This window comes from Oreochromis aureus, linkage group 23 (genome assembly GCF_013358895.1).
Source record: "Oreochromis aureus strain Israel breed Guangdong linkage group 23, ZZ_aureus, whole genome shotgun sequence".
Classification (NCBI taxonomy): Eukaryota; Metazoa; Chordata; class Actinopteri; order Cichliformes; family Cichlidae; genus Oreochromis; species Oreochromis aureus.
Genome location: NC_052963.1, coordinates 34,374,496 through 34,397,052, shown reverse-complemented (window position 1 = coordinate 34,397,052; position 22,557 = coordinate 34,374,496). Strand labels below are relative to the sequence as shown.

Here is a 22,557-nt window from a genome sequence, read left to right as displayed (position 1 = left end):
TTATTTGTCTTGTCTTATAGTACCGTGCCCTTGGAGGGCTTGCTAGCCCCCGTGTTTTGGACAAAAAACAATCACAGATTAGTCAAGCTGTCACATTTCTCTGATTGCCAAATCGTTGAGTCCTTGATATTGGTGTGAATGAACAATGCATTTATGTCTTACATGAATCTGCCTGAGAGTGCACGTGAACACAAAGCTTTGTGGATCCTGGACTTGGTACTCTCACCTAATCCCCCCACTGTCATACAGCCCGGTGTGACAGAGAGCAATTGCACAGTTAGGATGGCACATGTATGAAGCGGGGCCCACGAGGCAAATGACAGACAGACACACGGCACAGAACAATGGATGTATGGACAGATGGATAAGTGTTTGTCAGAGATGCAGAAACAAATGGCAGCTTTTATCCTAAGGCGCTGGGAGAGCAGAGTGATGGTTCAGCTTGGGACATGGAGGATGCCTCTGACAGGCTGTTTGCCGTTTGGGCAACAGTGGATGGGATGGATTGAGGAGGAGCAGAGGCCGAGCTTGGCAGATAAAATAATCACCTGAAAGCTGCTGACATGAGAAAATCCCTCTAGTAACACTAGTAATATGTAATTCAATAATACCGCTGCTACTTGTAATGTTAAATCTGTGCTGTCCAGAGGTGATTTCTTATTTTATGATTAGAATGTAAGCAGTAATAGCAAAGCTGTTTATAATTAATGACAAAATATATTATGCGAAAAATGTTAGTATTTTGACAGCATGAATAATATGGTAGTTTGCCACCCTAAGTGGGGATAAGCAGAACTATTAGCAGACCTTGTTTTCCACAGATATTAAGCAATCCCTGAAATTTAAAGAAGGCACATTTTAGATTGGAAAATGTCTAAGAATGCTCAAGTCCATGAGGGATGTGTGAAGATACATGCGGCTCAGCACGGTTATAAATAGATATTCTGTGGTATTTCCGAAAATAGGTTAAGCTGCCATCGCTGCACTGCTGGCATGGCATCACTGATTGCCTGCCAGCCTCCCCAAAAGACTGCTCCCGTACTGTGCTCAAAAGGAGGGAGAGAATGAGGGAGAGACAGAGGGAGCATCTGTGGGCGACTGCAGGGCCATCTCCCCCTCATTTCCAGCGCCTTTCCATGCCTCCCCTCACACCCCGTCTCTTCCATCGCTCAGCCATCTCTCTCCTCGCTCCTTCCATCCATCTTTCTCACTTAAGAAGTGATGCCGCAGCCAACAGTCTCTGTGCTCTATTGCCAGTGACATAAACTGGTCAGAGGCTTTGTACGAGAGATGTATCGCATCCATTTTTTGTGTGTGTTTGATACAAGCAAATTGCATGCCAGATAGTGCAGAATAGAAAGATGAGAGACAGAATTTGTGTTACTTTTCTGGTGATCAAATATTAATTTTGTAGAATAAGCAAAGTATATGGACTTTATATGAGTTCCAGTATGGCATCCGATCTGTGGTACACTGTACAACGGTAGATCTGGCTTAATTAAAAAAGACTGCTCAAATAATTAATGCCTCGTGGGTTCTCATATCTGTTTTCACTGCTCTTCAGACTCAATTCATCTATCTATCTATCTATCTATCTATCTATCTATCTATCTATCTATCTATCTATCTATCTATCTATCTATCTATCCATCCATCCATCCATCCATCCATCCATCCATCCATCCATCCATCCATCCATCCATCCATCCATCCATCCATCCATCCATCCATCCATCCATCCATCCGTCTAATGTGGTTACCAGGAAATACAGTACATCGAGGCAATTAACACCCCGGTATCTGCTTGTTAGTCACACCATTAGTGTTAATTAATTGTCTCCTCCAGCTGCAGTGGTGATATGAGATAAATAAATAAAAGTTAGGACAATGACACAAATTATATTTTTGGCAAGCAGGGTATAAGTGAAAACGAGCTTTTGGAAGATGGAAAATAAAAAAAAAACAGCATTCAGCTCCAGCGTCTTTATAAAGGCTTGTGTATATACATCAGTCTTGAAGAGGAGGTCACTGATTGCATCGTGACTACCTTCGGCACCACTTGCTGGACATGCAGTGGAGCACTTTCTCTAACAGACTGATTCAGCTTCACTGCCACAAGGACAGATACAGTATTGGACATATTTTATACTTACTTCACATTAAGAAATGAATTTCCCAATGTGGGATAAATTAAGTGTATCTCATCTCATTTCATTAGGTTGCCGTGTACAGCCGTATAGTGAAAGAGAATGAATGTGTGAATGATTTCACCAGGTAGTGTTTTTTGCTCTCCTCGCATGTCTGTCTTTCTCATCCCTCTTTCAAACAGTTCATCCAAGCAACCTCCGTGCCTTTGAAGCGATGTCTTTTAAGGTACCTTTCAATTTGTAAAATCAAAGTGACTGAGAACCCGATCTGTCTCTTAGTCCATAGTCAGTTTGCAGCTGCCAGTCATCTATGATTGTGGCTTTGCTATGATCAATTGAGCTGTCTCAGAGGTTTAAATACCTTTTAGTTTTAGACAGAGGACATGCATTTTTAGTAATATTGCATCAAATATGCCATACATTAAAGGGAGACTTTAAATACAAACGGTGTGGGCCAAAATGAAAGTGATTTTATGATTTCCTTTCTTGTAGTCCTGTTTTCCTCTTTCAAGAGGTTGTTAGAGTACATGAAGAGGATGCAGTTTTCTGACTTTGACTCGGGCAGAGGGAGGTGGGGTGGGGGCACACAGAGTTATTGATTTCTGTAAATCCCTTGGCCGGAGCAGACTTGGCTCAGGGAGGGAAGCAGGGACGACAGGCTGGAGAGACGGGACTTGGCAGGTAAACTCTTGTTGCCCTCCCAGAAGTAACACGGCAGGAGGCAGTAAGTGTGAACCTACACATTATTTACAGCTCTGTGAAACTCTATCCATTAACAGTGTCAATTAGCTTGCTCATCAGGGATGCAGGGCACTGGACTACTATTTATAGATTGGACCATGGCTTTAATAGCAAAAGAGGGATGATGTACTCAGAGAGTCTACAAAAGTCAAGACTTACTTTAAAGGCTACAGAACAGTGGAGGATGCCAAAGTGCTGTATCATAAGTGCTATCCAGCCAAATATCGGGGATTCTGTCCAATTCTGGGGATGGGCTGCCGGTTGCAATCTGCCATGTCACCAACAAAACCTGCATTTGCTGCCAACTTTATAAGATGGTTGTTGGAAATTCCTTTTTAATGCTAATACGTGTATATGTCATAAGTATGTTTGCCAACATGCAGATCAAATATAACATGGACATCTACAGTTGGCACAAGTTCACTTAATAGGCAATATAACAAGTTGATAATTGAAGAATTTATGAGGTTCCTCTTCCGAAGTCTCTGTGAGTTGAGACTTTCCCGCTGCTAGCGATCCCTGTGTTTATGCTTGCAACTGATTGTAGGAGTCTTTCCTTTGGTTTTATTAAATAGTTGCACCTTAATAGGATAACATTAAGGAGACGGCTGAATATTTGCATCCACAAAGAAAAGCACATTTATCGAAATGTCACAACAATCTCCAGATGGGTTGTTCTGAGTTTGAGCTCTAACCTCAATTATATGTTCATAAAAATGTGATCCATTTTCTCAATTTAAAAATGGATTGGAGTGCATGATAGTAAACATACAAAGGAGCCTTGCATAATCTTACTGCCAACATTGTAATCCTGCAACAGGAAGTCTAGTGACAATTAAAGTGTTTAATTATAACACACGTTGCATAATTAAATATATTATAACTGAGGCATTATAATAATAAGACTTATAATTAATGTGAACAAAATTTTCAGATAGTTTGTGATTATAAATAAACAAATACAAATTCATGACAATGCTTTGAGATGTCAGTTTTAATTAATTATTTATGGTTTATTATGGAATTAACTATTGATGTGTTGTGGTACGTTGGACTTTTAAATTCTCAAAAACACTTTGTATGTCTGCTTGATTTAAGGGACTAGTTCACAATGATCGTTTTATCACATTTATACACTTATTCTGTCATAGAAAGATAGTCAGTCATGACTTACCAGCTGGAATATATATGAAGTACCACTTAAGCAACACTTATTCTAGTAAGTGACTGTGAAGATATCAGCATACAGCGTCTGCCTGCATTGTTGTGATGGTTTCTCTGTCCCTGTATTGATCATGAAACATATACTGAGCATTTCAGAAAGAATTTAATGTAATTGTCACACTTATTAGGCAATATATCACATGTACACTCAAATACATGAATGCATGCACAAACACATGCAAACACATACACACACACACATAAAATCCTTTGGGAGGTTCTGCCTATGGATCTGTTTGACGGCTTCTTGGAGGCTATAGTGTAGTCTATGTGAGCAAGTAGCAACAAATCAATGGCTGAGGTTCTTCTACTCAGGGGTCAGAGAGGATGCCATGAGGGTGCAGGGGCTATTTGTTGCCTTCATGATAGACACCGATGCTCCTCAGTGCTCTGCAGTGTTCATCCTCCCCCAGTTTACTGCTCATGGTGAAGGTGTGATGGGAGGGGTAGTGAAGGAGGAAATGGAAAAGGATTTTGGAGCTGGGTGCAGCAGAGATGAAGGGTTACAGTTATTAGTGGAGGAGTGATGGAAGAGTGCACGAGGATTCAGGGTCAGGAGATGTTTACTGTGCACAGTTTCTGGTGCTGTAGAAGGTGAATGTCTGACATAATTAAGGTTTACAGGTTAAAGAAGGCTACTGCTTTTATTACCCTATCATTATGAGCCTCATTATTAAGCTGGGGCAGCAAAAATGTTGTTGTCAGAACAATGACTGAGACTGTTTTGAAAGGTCCCTGCCATTACTAGCTGTTCGTCTTTGCCCTCTTTCATCCTTCACCCTAAGTATTGACATGATTGTTGTGTGTAAACAGATCAAGAGGTGTGGTTGTTTTGTTTTTTCAAAGATAAGAAAATGATTATATAAACTAAAAGATTCTATGAGACCAGACTGATTACCCCCCTCGTGGTCAATGTGTGCCATAGAGCCTCCTGCCTAACCGACTGGTGATGATTCAGGTCATAATCACGTTGCATCCACGCCGATGATATGTGTTTCAGCTTCCGACCCTTCTGAAAGGCTCTCAGTTCCCTTTGAGCCCCACATGGCAGTAAATGAAGTAAGCAAGTAATCTAGCCACAGTGATAGCGTTTTCCAAAGAGTGCAAATGATGTGTGAGCGAGCAGACAAGGCTGGTGCCAGGATTGGCTCGGTTTCTGCTACCTTCACACTTTCTGGCCAAGGAAATGCCACAGTGAGAGCAAGTTCACACTTTTTCATTACACTGGGGCAGCTTGGCTCCTCTGGGGCAAGGAGATGGAGAAAAGGGAGCAAAGAGGGTATGAAAGGTGGAGTTTAAAAGAGAGAGGTTGTGGTTTAAACCGGGCCTGTCTCCTTGGAATTGCATTCATATTTGACGATTCTGCAGTACGCATTTTATGCCCACTGCCTATGTAGAAGTAGGTTGCTCATATTCAGCTTACCAGCAGTTACCAGAGTGGCAGTGCAAATTACTAAATGCTGAGATTGTGAAAATTACAAAAGATGGAGACAAACACTTTGAGTAAAAGTTCCAGACTCAGAGAAACATTCAGCAAAAATTCTAACAAATGATAAAAAAAATTAAGAAGGGCACATGACTTAAATTTGGGAGCTATTTTAGGTCAAACTTTAAAAAAAGCCCACAAAAATTAAAAATAATCATAATAAAACAAAAGAGCCAAACATGAAAAAGCTGCATATATCCAGACAGAAATGTACCAAATTGAGAAACTTTTCATTTTGTATAGAAGAAGGAAGGCACAATGCAATAATACTCCAAGTATTATACTTCATCTCGCATTTAGACCAGTTACAATTTTGCACCAGGGTATTATAATTATATTAGCCGAGGGAGTAAAACAAATAAAGCAAACTGTAAATTCAAATCAATTCAGTTTTATTTATACAGCGCCAAATCACAAAGACAGTTTCCTCAAGGCGCTTTGTATTGCAAGGTAAAGACCTACAATAACAAAGAGACATATTTCCAAATCACATTTCCCAGAAAAAGTCTGTTTGCTGAGACTGACTTATTAATTCTAGATGACAAACTTGAATAAACTTGAATGTTCTCTAAAACAATAAATTGAAAAATTATCCTCAAAGACTTTGTTTTGGGGGGTTTGGTGGGTGAATTTTCTTGATGCACAACTTTAATGCTACTACCAATAACAATAGCCAAAAATAATTATTTTAAATGGCCAATGAAGTAACAGCAGTTTTCAAAGGAATCACTACTGGTCAGTTTAACACTGAGTATTTCTGGCTGACTACTTTAAAACATCAATATTTCTGAAAGAGTAAACAGATAAAGCTGGTCAAGGAACCAATCCAGCCACAGTATTCTCAGTAATATTTTAGTATCTTTTTAAAATTATTTTTAATTTATGTTTGTGAATTTTTTTTAGTGTTTCTACATTTGAGGTACTTATTATGGGAAACGTAGGAAACATGCGTGTTTTTGCAGGACTTCAGGAATGTATTTCATTGCCAAATAGACCTAAAGAGCTCTGAAGGATGACCCCGTGAACATACACTCGTGATTTCTACAACTGAGCAGGAACGCACTTCTTACTTACCGTCTCCCGTTCTCCCTCTGCCTCACGCGCTCCCTCCCTGTCTTCCATGTAACACTCTTTAATTACATGCCAATTCAGTGCAGAGGAGATGGAAGACTCGGCCTTATTTCCCAGTACACACGTACCCCACTTAAAAATATATCATTAAGAAATGGGAGACCAGACACGGGGAGCTGCTGATGGAGATGAGAAGCTGGGAAAGACGAGAGGAGAAGAGGAATCTCTTCTCTTTGCAGCTGAAATCAATGTTTTAGACAAAGCTGTTTTAGGTTTCTGTCAGATGATGCAGAGGATCATCTCCTCGCAGTGGGAAGGCTTCCCCCGTTGCTGTGTCAGCAGGCTCTGATTACAGTGGCTTTTTGTTGTGTTTCAAACAATTTCATCATGCTCCCCCCCACTCACACTTTTGCACTTGGTATGCAACGCAGCGCTGGCAATTTGTACGTGTTTGGATTCCAATTATGGAGTTGTTAAAGCTTTTTCGCCTGTGGCCTGCAAATTCTTATTAAGCCATACATTAAAGAGCACAGAATCACATTTAAATGGAGTTCATGTTTCTCTTTTGTTTGCCAGTGTTGTGGTTGCTATTAATTTATTCTCAATGCCCTATGCATTACACATTAACAAATAAATCGCGTTTGTGATTGTAATGCAAAATACTTCTTTCTTATTCAGAGATGGGGCAAGCGTTTGTCAAGTAAACCAACAACAAGCCCAGAGAGAGTGAAAAAGAGAGAAAAACAAGCACCAAAATGGAACCATTCCCTTCTGCTACCCTCGCCCATTTAAGAAACAAACAAACAAACAAAGCCAAAACAACAACGTGTAACAGTCCAGGTATTGCGTCAAGTTCAAGCTAATGAGCAATACGAATTAGACGGTAGTGTGAGTGACTGAGGGGTTTAATTGGGGGTCGCAGTTTGAAACGATTAGTTTTGGGGTAACTGGGACAGGTAAGGCACCATTAATGCTGTCAGAGACTTGAAAGATCACAACCTGCATACACGTTGATGCTGTTTGTCTTTCATGCGATCATTTAGACTATAGTGGTTAAATATTGTAATGAGGGTCAGCGCATCCGCAGCCATGAAGGCACATGCCCACATTACAGACACTTTAGGCAGCGAGGCAAAAAGAGTTCCAAATAAATGAATAGATCAGTGACTTATATGACATTTTAACCTTCGTTTTAAGGCGACAAACACAAGTGACAGTGGAGAAACAATCGTAGTGCAAGGGTCAGTAAAACTGGAAATACCGTACATGTGCTGTTCTGCTGTATTTATGCTTTTAGAGGGGCACAAAGAGTGGTCCATGGATGGGTAAAAGTGATCCCATCTGAAACAAGAACAACAGATTGAAATATTGTCTGTATGAAAACTCTTAATATATCACCACCCACTGAATATATTTGGCTGTTGAAATGAGATCCAAAATGCAGCCGCTGCTAATAAACCATATTCAGAGTGGCAGAAATATGATGCATGCTAACCCATATGAACCTCATTAATAGAACACAAGCAAATCTATTTATTCAGATAGTCAGGGGGAAAATGATTGCCTCATTTTTCCATCTGGCTTCTCTTCTCTTCTCTTCTCTTCTCTTCTCTTCTCTTCTCTTCTCTTCTCTTCTCTTCTCTTCTCATGTGCAGTTAATTCCACAGATGTGTGTATGCTTTGGTTCTTGATCAATGTCTCATAGTTGGGCATCAACCCAAGAGAGTTTTAACGACGTGTCCTGTCCTGTCTTTTCTTTTCTTTTTTTGGCAACATCTCCTTCCTTTAGCCATCCCTAAACTATTACATCCCTTCTTCTCTCCTTTTCCACCCCACTCAATACTCCCCTGCAGTCTTGTTTCTTTTGTCTCCGCTGCTGTCACAGCCTCTCAGGGTGAGGACACTGGCCAGGCTGCTAAGAGCTTTGAACAGGACATGGCACTAGTGTTGGGGAAGCTGGGCAGGCTTGGCTATTCATCCAAATAATGCTCTTTGCATCTCCTACTTTTTTTTGCTGTGGTTGGCTCTTCTTTCTCCCCTTGCCATCATCGAAAATTTTCTACATGTAGCCTTGTGTCTTGCATGGTTGCCTGTTTCGATTAACTTGCTCTGTTTAGTCTAAGAGATGTTTTCAATGGGTTTTCAGTAACTCAGGAGACCTTCAGCACAGATTTGGTTCTTTAATTGTGTTTAATTGCGTGCTTGGTAATTGTCCAATTCCTTCAGTTCATTCTCATTAATGTACCAGTTTCCTTAGCTGATATTTCTTGCAAATGGCTGTGTCATTTTGTATTGTGTGCATAATTTATGTGTAAGTGTTGTTCTGACTTTGATCTTTGTGTTGCAGGTTGTGCATTTCTCACCTACTGCGCCCGAGAGTCGGCCATAAAAGCCCAGAACGCCCTCCACGAACAGAAAACACTGCCAGGGGTAAGTGTCTGCCTCTCTCTCCACCGCTTTTCACCCTCTTTCTTTTCTCTCTATGGTGGTCAGCCATGCCACCTGCACCCGGCTGCACATCAGCCGGAATTCTCCTTGTATAGTGTCAGAGATGAAAAACACTTTAGAAAGCAATTCAATCAATAGCTCAGCCTTTTGAAGGCCCGGTTTAAACTTTTTCATGTGTCTGTTCTCAAGGGGATATTGCCAGCATTGATCAGACCCACTCTGCCTCATACTTTTGAAGTAATAGCATAGAATGACATAGAAATAGAAAGCTCTGCATTTCTGGAAAGTCAAAAAGACAACGTGAAATGGAGTGTAGGTTTTAATTTCATTTGTATTTGTTGAGGCAAACACAAGTTTGCACACATTTTTATTTTGCATGAATAACATTTTGATGTACATTTATATGCATGTATGCATTAGTGCAAAGCTTTTGTGTGAGTTTGTTCCTATGTTCCAACAGTGTAGGTGGATTGTGTGTCAACACTGACATTGTGTCATGTGTCCTACCCTCTACATGCTCTGTCCAGGTAGCGCCCTCGCCACACTGGTCTAAACCAAATATTTCTAGTAGCCAGAATATGACCGAGGCAGAATATCTTCTCTGTTGTGCTACATGTGGGCAACTTTGGACAGAAGCCCTGCCTGATTCTTCCAACAATGTCTGAAAGCCATATGTGAAAACAACCAGAGAGATGCTAATAATACAGGAGTGGGCAGAAGTGACTACCACAGAGGTAGTGCTGCTTCATCCGGTCAAGACTGCATCGGGACAGTTCACTAGCTTGGCCCACGTCCTCATTTTAGGTTTGACAGCATTTTTTCGTAGATAAAGGCGAATGGCTTAAAAATGAATTGAACTGCGGTTTGGGGAAGGCCTCAGAGGGGACTGTCTATGGCTTCACTCTAGAAGTGAAGAAGTAAAAGAATTGAAAAAGGGCAGGGAGGGTGGGGCACAAAAACGAGAACGAACAGCTTGTAGAGCCGGGGGGTCATATATAGATGGGAACGGGAAGGGGCGTGTTTGGAGGTGTGGTTCCGCTTCTGAAATTCAGATAATTTATCTCCAATTACGCGCATACACTTCCAACACCCTTTCTGATAGAAGACAAAAGCCAGAGAAATTCAGACAAAAGGTACATGTTTGAGATTAAGCATGCAAACACAACTACCAGCTTCGAACGTTTCTCTGGAAAAACGTTTCGTCCTGGAAAAACAAGTTGTTTAATTTATCCTGCAAATTAGCCAAGCGTGAGGCTAGAAGGCATAACTCTGCTCCTTTTTCCCTCTGCATTTGTATAATAGGGCAGAAGCAAGAAAGAGAGGACAACAAAAACTCTTACACATAATGCCAGAAGATGTGTTCATTAGAGTCTTTTAGCTCTGTTCACTTATGTGTTACAAAAGGCAGATTTGAGTCTTAACAAAACAAATTTCCCACGTGGGACTAATAAAGGTTATCTTATCTTATCTTATCTTATCTTATCTTATCTTAATTTCTTGATTTTGTCTGTGGTTTGTCTTTCCACTAAGTTTTTCCTCCCACGGCTCGGAGCCATTAATAACTCTTCCCTTGACAACCTGGAGGGGCATCCATAAGGGCTGATGTGCTATTAGGATTAAATAGAAGATGTGGTTGAATGTATAAAGGAGAGACATAAGTCCTCATGCCCCTTTGTTCAAAGCGAAGAGAAGACCTCCAAATCACCTGGGCTCAGTGAGGTTTAACAGTCACCTTAATGGAGAGCTATAAACAGCCTCAGTTAATAGTAACAAAATAAAATTTTTTATGATTGTACAGCTGTATTTATAAATTTAGCAAACTCAGTCTTGCCTTGAATGGTGTAATTTTTACACAAAGAGTCTGAAAGTTTGTCCTTTGGTGTTTGCACACACACACACACACACACACACACACACACACACACACACACACACACACACACACACACACACACACACACACACACACACACACACACACACACATATTCACTGGCTGCTGAAGTTGCCGTGTATCACATGTGAGAAATAAAACCCTTTTCTTGTACCTTTCATTCCTACTTTTGCCCTCCTGCTGATTTCCCCTTTACCCCACCCAGTCCTGTCCACCCCACATCCTTCTGTCTCCCCCGCTCCCACTGCTCCACTGCTGCTGCTCTCCCTGAGACAAAGCGTGTCATAGAAATGTAACAGGCAGACGCTGATGGGTGTCAGGCTGAGGGTGCTTTACTCTTCCCTTCAACTTCACTCACACACACAAAGACCACTGGTCCAAGGAAACACAGGCAGTGTGTGCTGTATACTCTGCTGGCCATAGGTAAAACAGTAGCTACACACGGCACGCCAGTATCCCTAATCATCCTGTATGCACGGTCAGGTTTAGGAAGAGTAACTTTCATTTACATTATAGAACATTGTGCACATCATAGGAAGAAAATCCATGCCGCAGTGTGTGTGTTTGACATGTTCCTGCCTCCCATAGCTTTTACCGTCCTCTCTTGAGCCTCGCTGCTCTTAAATCTTTTGCGATATGACCCCTGTTGCTTCGCTGCTTGATGGTAAGTAGATATGCCAGTTGTTTGTTTGCAAAATCCTGCTTGATATGCAGTTTGCCAGGGGCTATGGTATAATTAATGTAAACTAGGAATTCTCCCGAGATGGGTTATGAGGTATTAACGTCTGCGTTTTGTCATTATCCCCTACATCGCTGCTCTCGAGCGTTTCAGTTTGACCAGTGTGGCTACCCATCCATATTTGCTGTTTTAAATGCCTGAATTGGAATTAATGCCAAAAAACCAAAATCCTACTGGACTTTACTTTTTGCAAATGACTAGAACCTTGTATGAAAATTGTACAACCTAACTAGCTTTTCTACGCCTCGAGCAGGGCCGACAAACAAGCACCCCCACGTACACACATGACAGCAAAGACACGGACACCAGCATTCACATACTTGAATTTCATGAGATGGACTGTTTTGAATTTTGGGTAAGTGTATAATTCAAACTCTGTGTATGTTGTAATGTCCTTGAGCAAAGTGCTGAATCTCTGACCTCTACTTTGCTTTTCCTGCTGAGAGGGGGAACGCAAACTGACTTGAAACTTGTAACTTGTAGGAGATTTTTAATTCCAGTTTGATTTCCTTATTCAAAGGTATAAGACTTTGCAAATTTAGCAAACCTGTGCGTGCTTTGGCAAAAGACAAGCAACTGTTAGCAGATTGAAACAAACTGTAGAGCTGACTGAATTCATAATGGGCACTATTAATCTACTGTGTTCTCAGCCATATGTTTTTCTGGTGTTAGTAGTTGCTCGAGGTCAAAATTTCCTTCTAACAAAATTTTGATTTTTTTGTATCTTTGTGTAAATAGAGTTTCTATGCAGGAGAATTTTACTCTGTAAAACAATGAAAGACAGAAAAGTACAGAATCGTATTACAATCAGTACTGACCATGACTATAAAGCAGGTGGATAATAAAAAGATCCCAATGTTTAAATTTTAGCTTTAAAAAAGCTATAATTATGGCTTATTCGTATTCCATATTGAACACTCTCTGAGTCATACACAAAAACACACAACCCAGTGTTATTAGGAAGAAGTGCTAGTGTTCTTGGATGTTATTATCTGTGTCCCCCTGTTACACATTAGCTGCTGAAAGGAACAGTATGGCCTAATGGAAGTGTGCTGGACTGGAATATAGATTCCTGCAGTGAAGTGTGATGGGAACCTCGGGGACACGAGTGCCTGACATAAGTTTGGCCACAGAATAGGAGAAGCTCTGACAGTTTACCAGGTGTGTGCCGCTTGGCTCTATTAGTCGTGTGTGTTTGTGTACATGTGGTAAGCTGCCTTTGCACTGCAGCCAGTTCTGTGTATATACAGATAGCAACGTATAAAGGTGGGACGAAAAACATGCGCACATGGCGGTGTGCCCTGATCGCATACCCCCAATGACAGCGAGTCTGGAATATATTTGTGTGCCGCTGATGGAGAGACGTTTAATTTTCTAACATATACCAAACTAGTGAGCTTTTGAGTATGTGACTGTTCAAGCATGTCCTATCAGTATTTCTTTCCAAGTCAACCGAAATATAAATATCCCCTGATGGCCACTAAAATGTTTTCTGATGACTCTTTATGGCAGTTAATGCCCACTTCCTACCTCAAATGGTGAGTATACTTGTGAGTTTCACAGCTCCCTACACAAGTCCGCAGGAGATTTACTCCTCCCAGCTTAGCATCATGACAAAATCCTGCATCCCTCACACTATCCGCCCACCCATCCCCCTCCCTGTCTCCATCCTCCACCTCCCCCCACTCTCCTAAAACTCTCTGTCCTCTCACTGCAACTCCTCAAATCCAATAGATCCAAGAAATAATCTCAGTCGCAGTAGCAAGTCTACTTACTATAGCAGAGAACGCTGCCGTCCCTTTTTTTGTGCTAGCACTGTGTATAACAGTGATTGTCTTTGAGAGGCATTGGTGGAAATATGTTTGCTGCATGCATTTAGTCCTAGTATTAGTACAGCTCGACCTGGGGGGAGTGTAAGCGGCTGGCAGTGATTCAGGAGGCAGGTTTATGGAAATAGCAGCCGCATTAAAAACCCAATGAGAGCAGGGGGAAGATTATGCTCCGGCACACACATGTAGCCTCCTGCAATGTCAACACTAGTAGATATCCTCCCTCTCGATTGCTTTCCTCTGTCTCCATTTCTGTCTCTTCTGCTCCCTCACTGTTGCGCTCTGCCCTCTGCTATATACATACCTGCACTGTTAGTCTTCTGTGTGAGTGCACACGGATGCAATCTGTTTCTATATGTGTGTGACTTTGCATTTGTTTGTATGTGTAATTGTGTGTACATGCTGGTGCTCACCTGAACCATAACAGGATGAGAGAGGAGTGAGAAGCAAAGCGTGGTTATATTGTGTGGAGTGGCTGAGCTGGTACTGGGGAAATGAGGCTGGCTCCACCATGCTGCAAATGGCCCATCTTTACTTCATTGGGTTTTATTCATACACGTATATACACAGACACACACATAACATATTCACCTATGCTTACTAATGCATCCTATCCACCTGTTTATTGTCTACAGCCAAGCCTTGCTGTGTGCTGCCTGGCTGCTGCAAAGGCTGAATAATGCAGCGCTACACTATGTAGCGTGTTCACATTGGTGACAAATTAAGAAAAAGAAAACTTGAACCCTTGACCCTGCAGTGAGGGGATTTGGTAGCTGTGTTCTGCTGTCATGGTTTGGCTCCACATGGCCCCTTAGAGGAACAGCTTATTGAAAATCTAACGAACATCGCGTTGGCTTCGTGCCTTTAGCTTATAATGAAACACGTCTGACCTGATGGAAATGTTCTCTTCAAGAATGGCATGTGCCTTTCACAATCAGCAGATCTGAACCCAAATGAACCCCTACAGGAGCTTTTGCTTATAACACACTCCAGTAGAGTTGCAGTGACTTGTAGAATTGTAAGAAGCATTAATGCTGTTTCAGTGGCATGCGGTGGAGCTGCTTGTGAGAACACAAAGATGCATTCAGATCAGAACCAAGCTGGTCTTTGCCCTGCCTGCTCTGCAGTACAAAGTGTGTGTGATGTCAGATTGTGCCACTATGTACAAAGCTAATATTCTGGCACATTCAGTTCTGCTAGTTTTTGGGAGTCGTGTGTGCCTCCTGCACACTCTGTCCAGGTTCCTCCCTCGCCTAAACCACATCAAGTATTTCCAGTGGTGCAAAGATCTCTGAAATGGAGCGCTTCCTGCCTTCCTGCTGTGCATTACATGTGAGAAAGGATAAGTGTGGAAAACATCTTGACCTGAGTTCGCGTGTGAAAAAGTTTTTCCTTTAATTTGTCACTCATCCGTAGATGAATGTAGTGTTATGGCTGATTGTGTATGTACTGTATGTGACTGTGTTGAGTGGGTGAGGGTGGGGGTGGATATAGAGCAGACTGGTCAGCATGAAGCCAATCGGTGCTGGCAGGATTGGAGACCTTGTAGTCAGGGAAAGGGGACTCGTTAGAATTTAGCCTTTGGGTAACTGGAATATGTGTTCGTGTGTCTGGGTGTGTTTGTATGCATGTGTGTATATTTTCAGGAAAAAGATAACATTAGTGTATATGTTAGAAAGGGCATGTGGGTGGTCTTTAATTTTTTTCAGTTTTATGACCTGTACAGGATTTTGTGTTGCAAAGTTTATACTGAAATGAGAATAAGATGTTATAGATATGAGTTTTTAAATCATGTTTGTGATCTCTTCTGTTCTGAACTTAATACCCAGGTCTGCTGATGTGCTACAAACTGGAGATCATTTATCTGAATTTCAGGAGCTGGACCACACGTCATACATTTCTCCTTCTGGTTCTTCGACTATAGATGCCTTTCCACACTACAGGTGTTAGATCTCATTTTTCTGCCCCTCCGTCCTCCTTTTTCATTTTTCATGCACTCTCATTAGTACATTGGGATCTGCCTGGCCCGGGAGCTGCCATCAGTCCTCACTGAGACCTTCCCCAAACCTCAGATCTATGCTTGTCCCATCTTCCATTCTCTTATCAGAAGGTTTCTCAAATGTAACTGAGGGCGTGGTCCCTACTAATGCAAAGTTTTTAACTTAGTGTTAGTGTGCATGTGCGAGCAAACACTTTTCATTTACTTATTATTGGTGGGACTGTGGTGTATGGCACCTAACAACGTTCCCAAATCATATCAGCGTGTGACCGCAACAGAACAATAGTTTTTATGGATTGTGTGTGTGTGCCTCTCCACGTGTCTGTGTGTATGTCTGTTGTAATGGTATATTTGTGTAATGTACGCAGCAAAGAGCTGTGGTGCTAGAGTGCTCCCAGAGGAACTGAATATCCTTACACACACACACACACACACACACACACACACACATGCACGCACACACATATGCAAAGGGTAGCTGTAACAATGTTGCTTGCAATCCACCTTCTGCTTCTTCTCATCGTTGGTCCTCTGGTACCCATTTAACGTGCACACACACACACACACGCTCACACACACCTCTCTTTTGTTCGTCTTGGTTTTCTGTGTGGTAGATTAGCTACATATTTAGAGAAGCCTTCTTTCTCTCAGGGGATTGGCCTCTGAGAGTATTTTGAAGAAAAAAAGTCTGGATCTGCTCTCTGCACCTGCCTTTGGAAAATAAAGAACACCAACTGAAACATTAAAATGTGTTTCATCATAGAAATTTCATGTCATTATATACAGCCTATAGGTGGCCAGTGCATATGAACTTCTAAAACTTGACCTGTTAAGAGTTTTGTTGCTTTGCAATTATCGACAAAAGTAAATGAAAAGTAAATGAATATAAGGAAAATGCGTTATATTATTTTCTTTTATAAAGTTCATAGTCAAAAATGACATTCAACTTGTGGGGAAATTCAAAGCAAATCCCTTATCAAGGTTTAAAAAATGTAAGTAACTACCTCAAAGTTACCTTTGAACGCTTGTTGACCTCACCTGTGGCATTAGCAGGGATGACAATTTGGTGCTGTGGCCCCTCCCAGTGCTCACTGCTAACTACCCCACCCATTAAACCACTTATAATGTGTGCTATTTTTTCTGAGGTACAGGTTTGCAAAAAAGCTGAATTATTAATGTTTTTGATATTTTTAGCCTGTTTAACCTATTTTTTAGTTATGGCTGGAGACTGCTTGCCCGCCTGTCTGTGAAATGCAATCATGTGACACAGCTATGATCTGGGTTATAGAGCTGGGTTTTGTGTCTAATGGGTGGGAGGGGCTTTTGTAGGTTTTATTTTTCAGTTTGAAAATCACTGCTTGCACTTCTGTGCCCGTTTGGTCCATTTTTATGCCGTGCAGTTGTGATGACCTAATGCCAATTTGGCACTGTGAAGCATCACCTGTACCAGTGGAGCTGAACCAGATGAGTCTGGTTTTATTCAAGGCTTGCGGGCATGGCTGTGCAGAGCCTTGCAAGAGGCAAGGCCCAGTTACCGAGTGACAATCCATCTGCGAGTCCCTGTAGAAGCTTGTACAGGTGTGATTCTGCCCGCAGACGCAAAGAAAAAAAAGTGCGAGGGCTATGCGCTTGGATCATAAGCTATGGCCCTGAGTAGAGGGGTGTGTATGTCTCGCAGTGTGAGTGTGTGTCCTTGCATGCGTGTTGAAATAGATGGTGAAAATGATTAGCTCACAAAAAGTGGATATCCAAATAGACAAGATGACCGTTTTAGAGGCAAAAACATGCATGCCTGAGAATATTTCACATTACTCAATAATGAAGGACAAACTTAAAACACATCAACTCGATGTGGCTAATCGGGGCTGACATCTCACTGGGTGGACCGTGTGCCTTGAGGGGAGGGGGTGGGGTGGGGTGGGGGGGGGTGAGGAGGAGTGTGTGAGAGATTAGAGGGGGATGAAGTGACAGAACAGTTGAAATATTGAGAAAAGAGGAGAGGAGGGAGAAGGAGCCACGGGGTCACGCTGACAGCTTTAAGTCATACCTCCAATCTTAGAACATCTATTCTCGTGTATTTGGATGTCTGTGTGCGTGCTTTCCGCATACACCGCGAAATGGTGCACTTGCACATGTTGGAACCAGAGAGAACTCATTTGTAAGGCACAGCTCACCATGCTTTGGTGTAGTGTCCACAGAGAGAGGGTAAGGGGGCTGCGCAGCACGACAGCCAGCGTTTGTCAGCAAAAAAATCAGGACTAATGATATACAGTACACATGGCTGGAGGGCAAGGAGACGAGTGTGACTGACAGGAGGTATAAGTAGAAAAAAAGCCTGTGGCAGCCCTCTATCATGGCTGTGAATGCATGAGCCAGACCGATTTGTTTTAAGCCCCAGCCCCCTTCTCGTCACAGATAAGGGTAGCAGCATGAGGCATAGGGTAGACGAGAGGAACGGCGTGCGAGTCCCCAGGGATAATGACATGGAATACAAGTGTACGGGGAGTGCTAGTGATGGTTCTGCTCATGTGGAAGTGGTTATTTGCATTGCAGAGGACGGTTGTCAGTAGAGCTCGCTCAGGGAGCCAGTGTCAGGGTGATCGCTGCTGGTGAAGGCTTCTGTCGTCTGCCCCACAGAATACCCGGACACTGGATATAGCTGAGCTTGCAGTGGCGAGATCAAGCATGTAGGCATATTCTTTTTGCTGGGATACTGACAGTTATTTTTTGGGGGGGTTTCATCAAAGTTAGAGTTCACCTGACACTTATTTTAAGTAGTCATGTATTGTCCATCATGGCAGTCGTATAGCCTTTCATATAGAAAAATAGCAATAAGCTGGCAGAATAGCTGGGAATATAAATTATATAGTTTTATGCCAACAGCTATAGTCTGTGGCATGTAAACTATTTCAGTCCGAGCTGCAATAAGAGGCAGCTTTTAATAATTCAGAGTAAAACAGTATACTCGATGTCTTCCAGGCAGCAAGCTCACATTTAGGTGAAACACTAAATTCCCCTCAACCCCACTTCCACCACAGCCCCCAAAACCATTGCAGGGCTGTATCATAAACCTGCGAAGGGCTCGCAGGGACACATTGGGTTGTGTTGTTGTTTACAGAGTTTGTCGGCACACTGAAGAGCTTTACATTTCTGTGTGTGTCTGCGTGTGAGTCAAAGTGACTTGTGCTGTGCTGTGGATAGAGACTGCTTGGTCTTTAACTCTTGTCAGGCCTTGGGGTTCCCTGCGCAGCTGTGGCACACATGCAAGAGGCAAGTTTTAGAGGATCCAATTTAGAGTCACGCAGCTCGGCAGGTTTAGCCAGTATGCATCCTTTAATGTGCTTTCTCCAAGTTCTCAGACAGGAGGTGGCTCTGTGAAGTGAGATTGGAGGCAAAAAAAGGAGAGAGAAAATGGAAAAGGGGAGAAAATGATGAAGATGTGTGGATGAGAGAGAGAAATAGAGGGAGAGCGAGAGGAGTAGGTAGGCATGGGTCAAAAAGAAGACTTGGAGACTGTGAAATGGAATGAGAAGTAGGAGGAAAGGTATTTGAATCACTGAGTTGTAAAGATTAAGAAATGAGATGGAGGGCGTGAGATAGAGGGAAATGGAGAGTGGGAGGTTATTGATGGAGGGCCTCCTTGCCTGATCAGGACTCCAGGCTTTAACCTGTACTGTATCAGTCTGAAAAAAGCAGCGTAGCTGTGGTTCTTCCTTTTTTGAATCCCGTGGAGAAGTCCAAAGGCATCCCAGAGGCAGTCATTAGGTTTTCAGTGTGGTTTTCGCTGTCTGAATATGAGCTACGTCTCAGATTTTCATAAGGATCGGCTAAAGGAAAAAAATGATAAAAGCAGGGAGGAGAATCAAGTGAACAAAAGACTTAAGAGCCAAAGCAATCCCACAGCTTCAATCCCTGTATATTTGATGGATAATCCATGTGATGGTACGCTATATTAATATCTGATATTGATCATGCCATTAAACCTTTCACAACAATTCTCTCTGTAAAAGACTCACCCTGAGCACCATACTTTTTTACCTCTGTGCTGCCGTTGTGCACCGAATTTAATGCATTTGCTCACATTATTAGCAAAAGGACTGGTTATAGCAGTAGCTGTTGTAGACGTGGTTGTATGTGACAGACCATTAAGTGTGTTGAATCTAAACAACAATGTCTTTTGAAATTGTTTCGGTGTTGCATGCATTTGCAGTGCTGTTGCCAAAATCATTACAGAAAAGTAGAGAAGTTAATACAGTATATTTGAAATGTGTTGGGAAGTTGAGGATATGAGTACTTCATTCTGTGATTTTGTTTGTTTTAATCAGGGAGTGCCAGGCTCACTCAAATTACTTACTGGGAAATAATAACCTCTCCAATTTGACTGTTTGATTGTGCACAGCTGTTACAGGTGATGAAGCTCAGTCTGGATGTGAATTGCAGAATTATACCTGTGGTAATCTTTCATTTTGAATTTTAGGGTTGAATTATCTTGAACTTTCCTTCCCGTAAATTAATTTCCACTTTGTTTTAGAAACGCATATGGCAGCATATAATGCAGCCTGCAGAATCTGGTAGTACATTTCAGTAGTTGTAGAAGTTGATTATGAGCGCTCATAATAAGCTCAGTGATAAATGTGGCGAGGATCGTGTAGCTGTTTGTGTGTTTCTATAAGGTAGGGTAAAGCTGTCGCTCATCATCATCACACATCAGTAATGGGGCTGAGGCAAATGATTACCATGGCAGCGTGGGCTGCGACACATTTAAATTACGTACACACGCGAGCAAAATCCATTAGGCGATGGGGCAGAGGACACAAGGCGACACATTTATTCACAGAGTTTATTTTATCTGTTTTTTCTTGATTCACTATTTATGAATCTATCAGTCTGTACGACATCACCGCAGCATATAGAGTTTGACTGGCTGCTTGTCCTGCCTGTCTCCTCTGCCAGCTTATGGGTTCTGTCTGCCTATCTGGCCTTGTAAGGCTACTTCTTTGTCCATCAAAATATGTCTGCTGTCTCTTTTTCTCACTTCATTTCTCTTTTTTCTGCCTCTCCTCACTTTCCACCGTACATCTTTGTCAGTCTAGTTCCTTTTATTCTTTGATCATTTATTCTGTCTCTAAAACATTTTAAATTATGATGATGACTTGCAAATTTATCTCAGATTAATTTGATGGGTTCAGCTTGTCCCCACCTCACCGGTGTGCTTTTTACTGCAGTGTTATTAATATATTCTTGAAAGGCTGCTCTCCCGTGCCCCCCCTTTCAAGATTGGGAAAGGGCAAAGCGTGTTGTCCAGCTCACTTCTTTGCTTGCTTTTCTATCTTGGAAGAGAGGACTGCGTCTTTCTACCCACTATTACTAGTCTAGTATTCTAGTATTTGCTGGTTGACATGCTTTAAGAGTACTTTCTGGGGCTTATGACCACAAGTGGCACTGCAAAGCAAAGATTTCTGAAGCAGGCTGTAATGTCTTATTAGTTTGCCACTAAAAAGGGGGAAGGCAAGAACAATGGCTTTGCAAAAGTTTTGTGAAGTGGGAAATGCATTCATGTCGTTGTTAGGTCTTTGGTGAAAAATGCTGTATATAAACAAAACCACAAAAGTGAACATTTAAAGCTCTACAGGGAACTGTTAAGTAATTTTACAAAGGATGAATGGGAAGTCATCAGCGGAGCAATGAAAGTCTGTCATGTCCTCTGACACATCTAAAAGCACTTAGGCTGCGTCTGCTGAATGACTGGGATCTGATAATGCTGGATTTATTATAGTGTCCCTACATAGTGAGAGCCCTGTGGGTATAGTCTGGCCATCTATAGTTACACTGCCTGAGTATATTTCAGTTTGTAGTGAAGACTACAAAATAAAACTGCCCTACCCGTCTCCCTCTCACTCTCTCTGGCTTTTTCACCCTTTCTCAACCTCCTTTCTCTGGAAATACTGCTGTTCTTCTCAGCCCAGCCCCCTTATTGGAAGTTGGTCGAAAGTGGTCTGCCCTGCCGTTAGCTTACCGAAATGCATACAGTAATAAAGGCAGGAGAGAAGATGAGATGACAGGTTATCTATGGATCAACATGGAGCCCAGGCAAAAGCAAAGAAATGAAAAAAAAAATTGTATATCTCATAAAATGTTGGCCCTGCTCAGCCCAGCCCCTGTCTGTGAATCCAGGCTTATTTCTGCCGCAAACTAAAAAGCTATCGCCTCAGTGACACATTTCCTGGTGCAACGTGAATGGATCTATATGATGAAAGGGTACGTGCTTGATATCTGCATTTGCTGGTGAGACTGATATCTGCGTATGTCAGACGTTGCTCTATAGGCGCAGAGTGTGTTAGGATGAACAGTTTGGGCTGATTTAAAATTAGGGAATGAGATCAAAGTGTTTTGAAGTGAAGTGGCTACAGCAGAAGAGCTCCACTAGTAACATGTTTTTCACTTTTTCTTCATTTTTTTTTTTTTTTTGAGAGTGGCACCACACAGAGCTTGTAAGACAAATCCTTTCTAATAGGAAGCCTCTGGGGCTGCAGAGGAGCGTGGTCGATACAGAAACACACAGAGGGCTTTGAAGATGGCCAATCTCTCTGCCTCCAACCAAATGGAAAGGCAAGAGAGGGGCCCAAAGGGACAGAGCCAGGCTAAGTTTCTATTAAGACTATCTACATAACACCTAAGATGTCCCTGCGTTTGATGTGACAGCATCCAGATTAACTCACATTAGGAAGAACAACAAAGCCCTGTGTGCCGCGTGCTCTCTTATTGCCTGGAAGACAGGAAGCGACAGGATGTTTTCTGACTGACACAGAAACAAGGGCGTTCAAAAGCAACAATTTAAACACGTTTATAGTTTCCATGTATTACACATTATGTCATCAACATATAAAGTCTTGAATGTAGTTCTTTTCATTTTTTTAACGGTTACTTTTTCAATAGAACAAGATTATCCATTGTGGCTGCAGTCTTACTCACACAAACC

At 42.0% G+C, this 22,557-nt stretch overlaps 1 protein-coding gene across 5 annotated transcripts in view; it reads left to right on the top strand.

Annotated features, from left to right (window-relative positions):
* The window catches only part of celf5a (cugbp, Elav-like family member 5a), a 175,961-nt gene that overhangs the window by 5,698 nt on the left and 147,706 nt on the right, over positions 1–22,557 (top strand). For all 5 annotated transcript variants that reach the window (XM_039606282.1, XM_039606279.1, XM_039606281.1 and 2 more), the window contains exon 2: positions 9,017–9,099. In XM_039606282.1, coding sequence (XP_039462216.1) covers positions 9,017–9,099 — 83 coding nt within the window. The remainder of the gene's footprint in view (positions 1–9,016; positions 9,100–22,557) is intronic.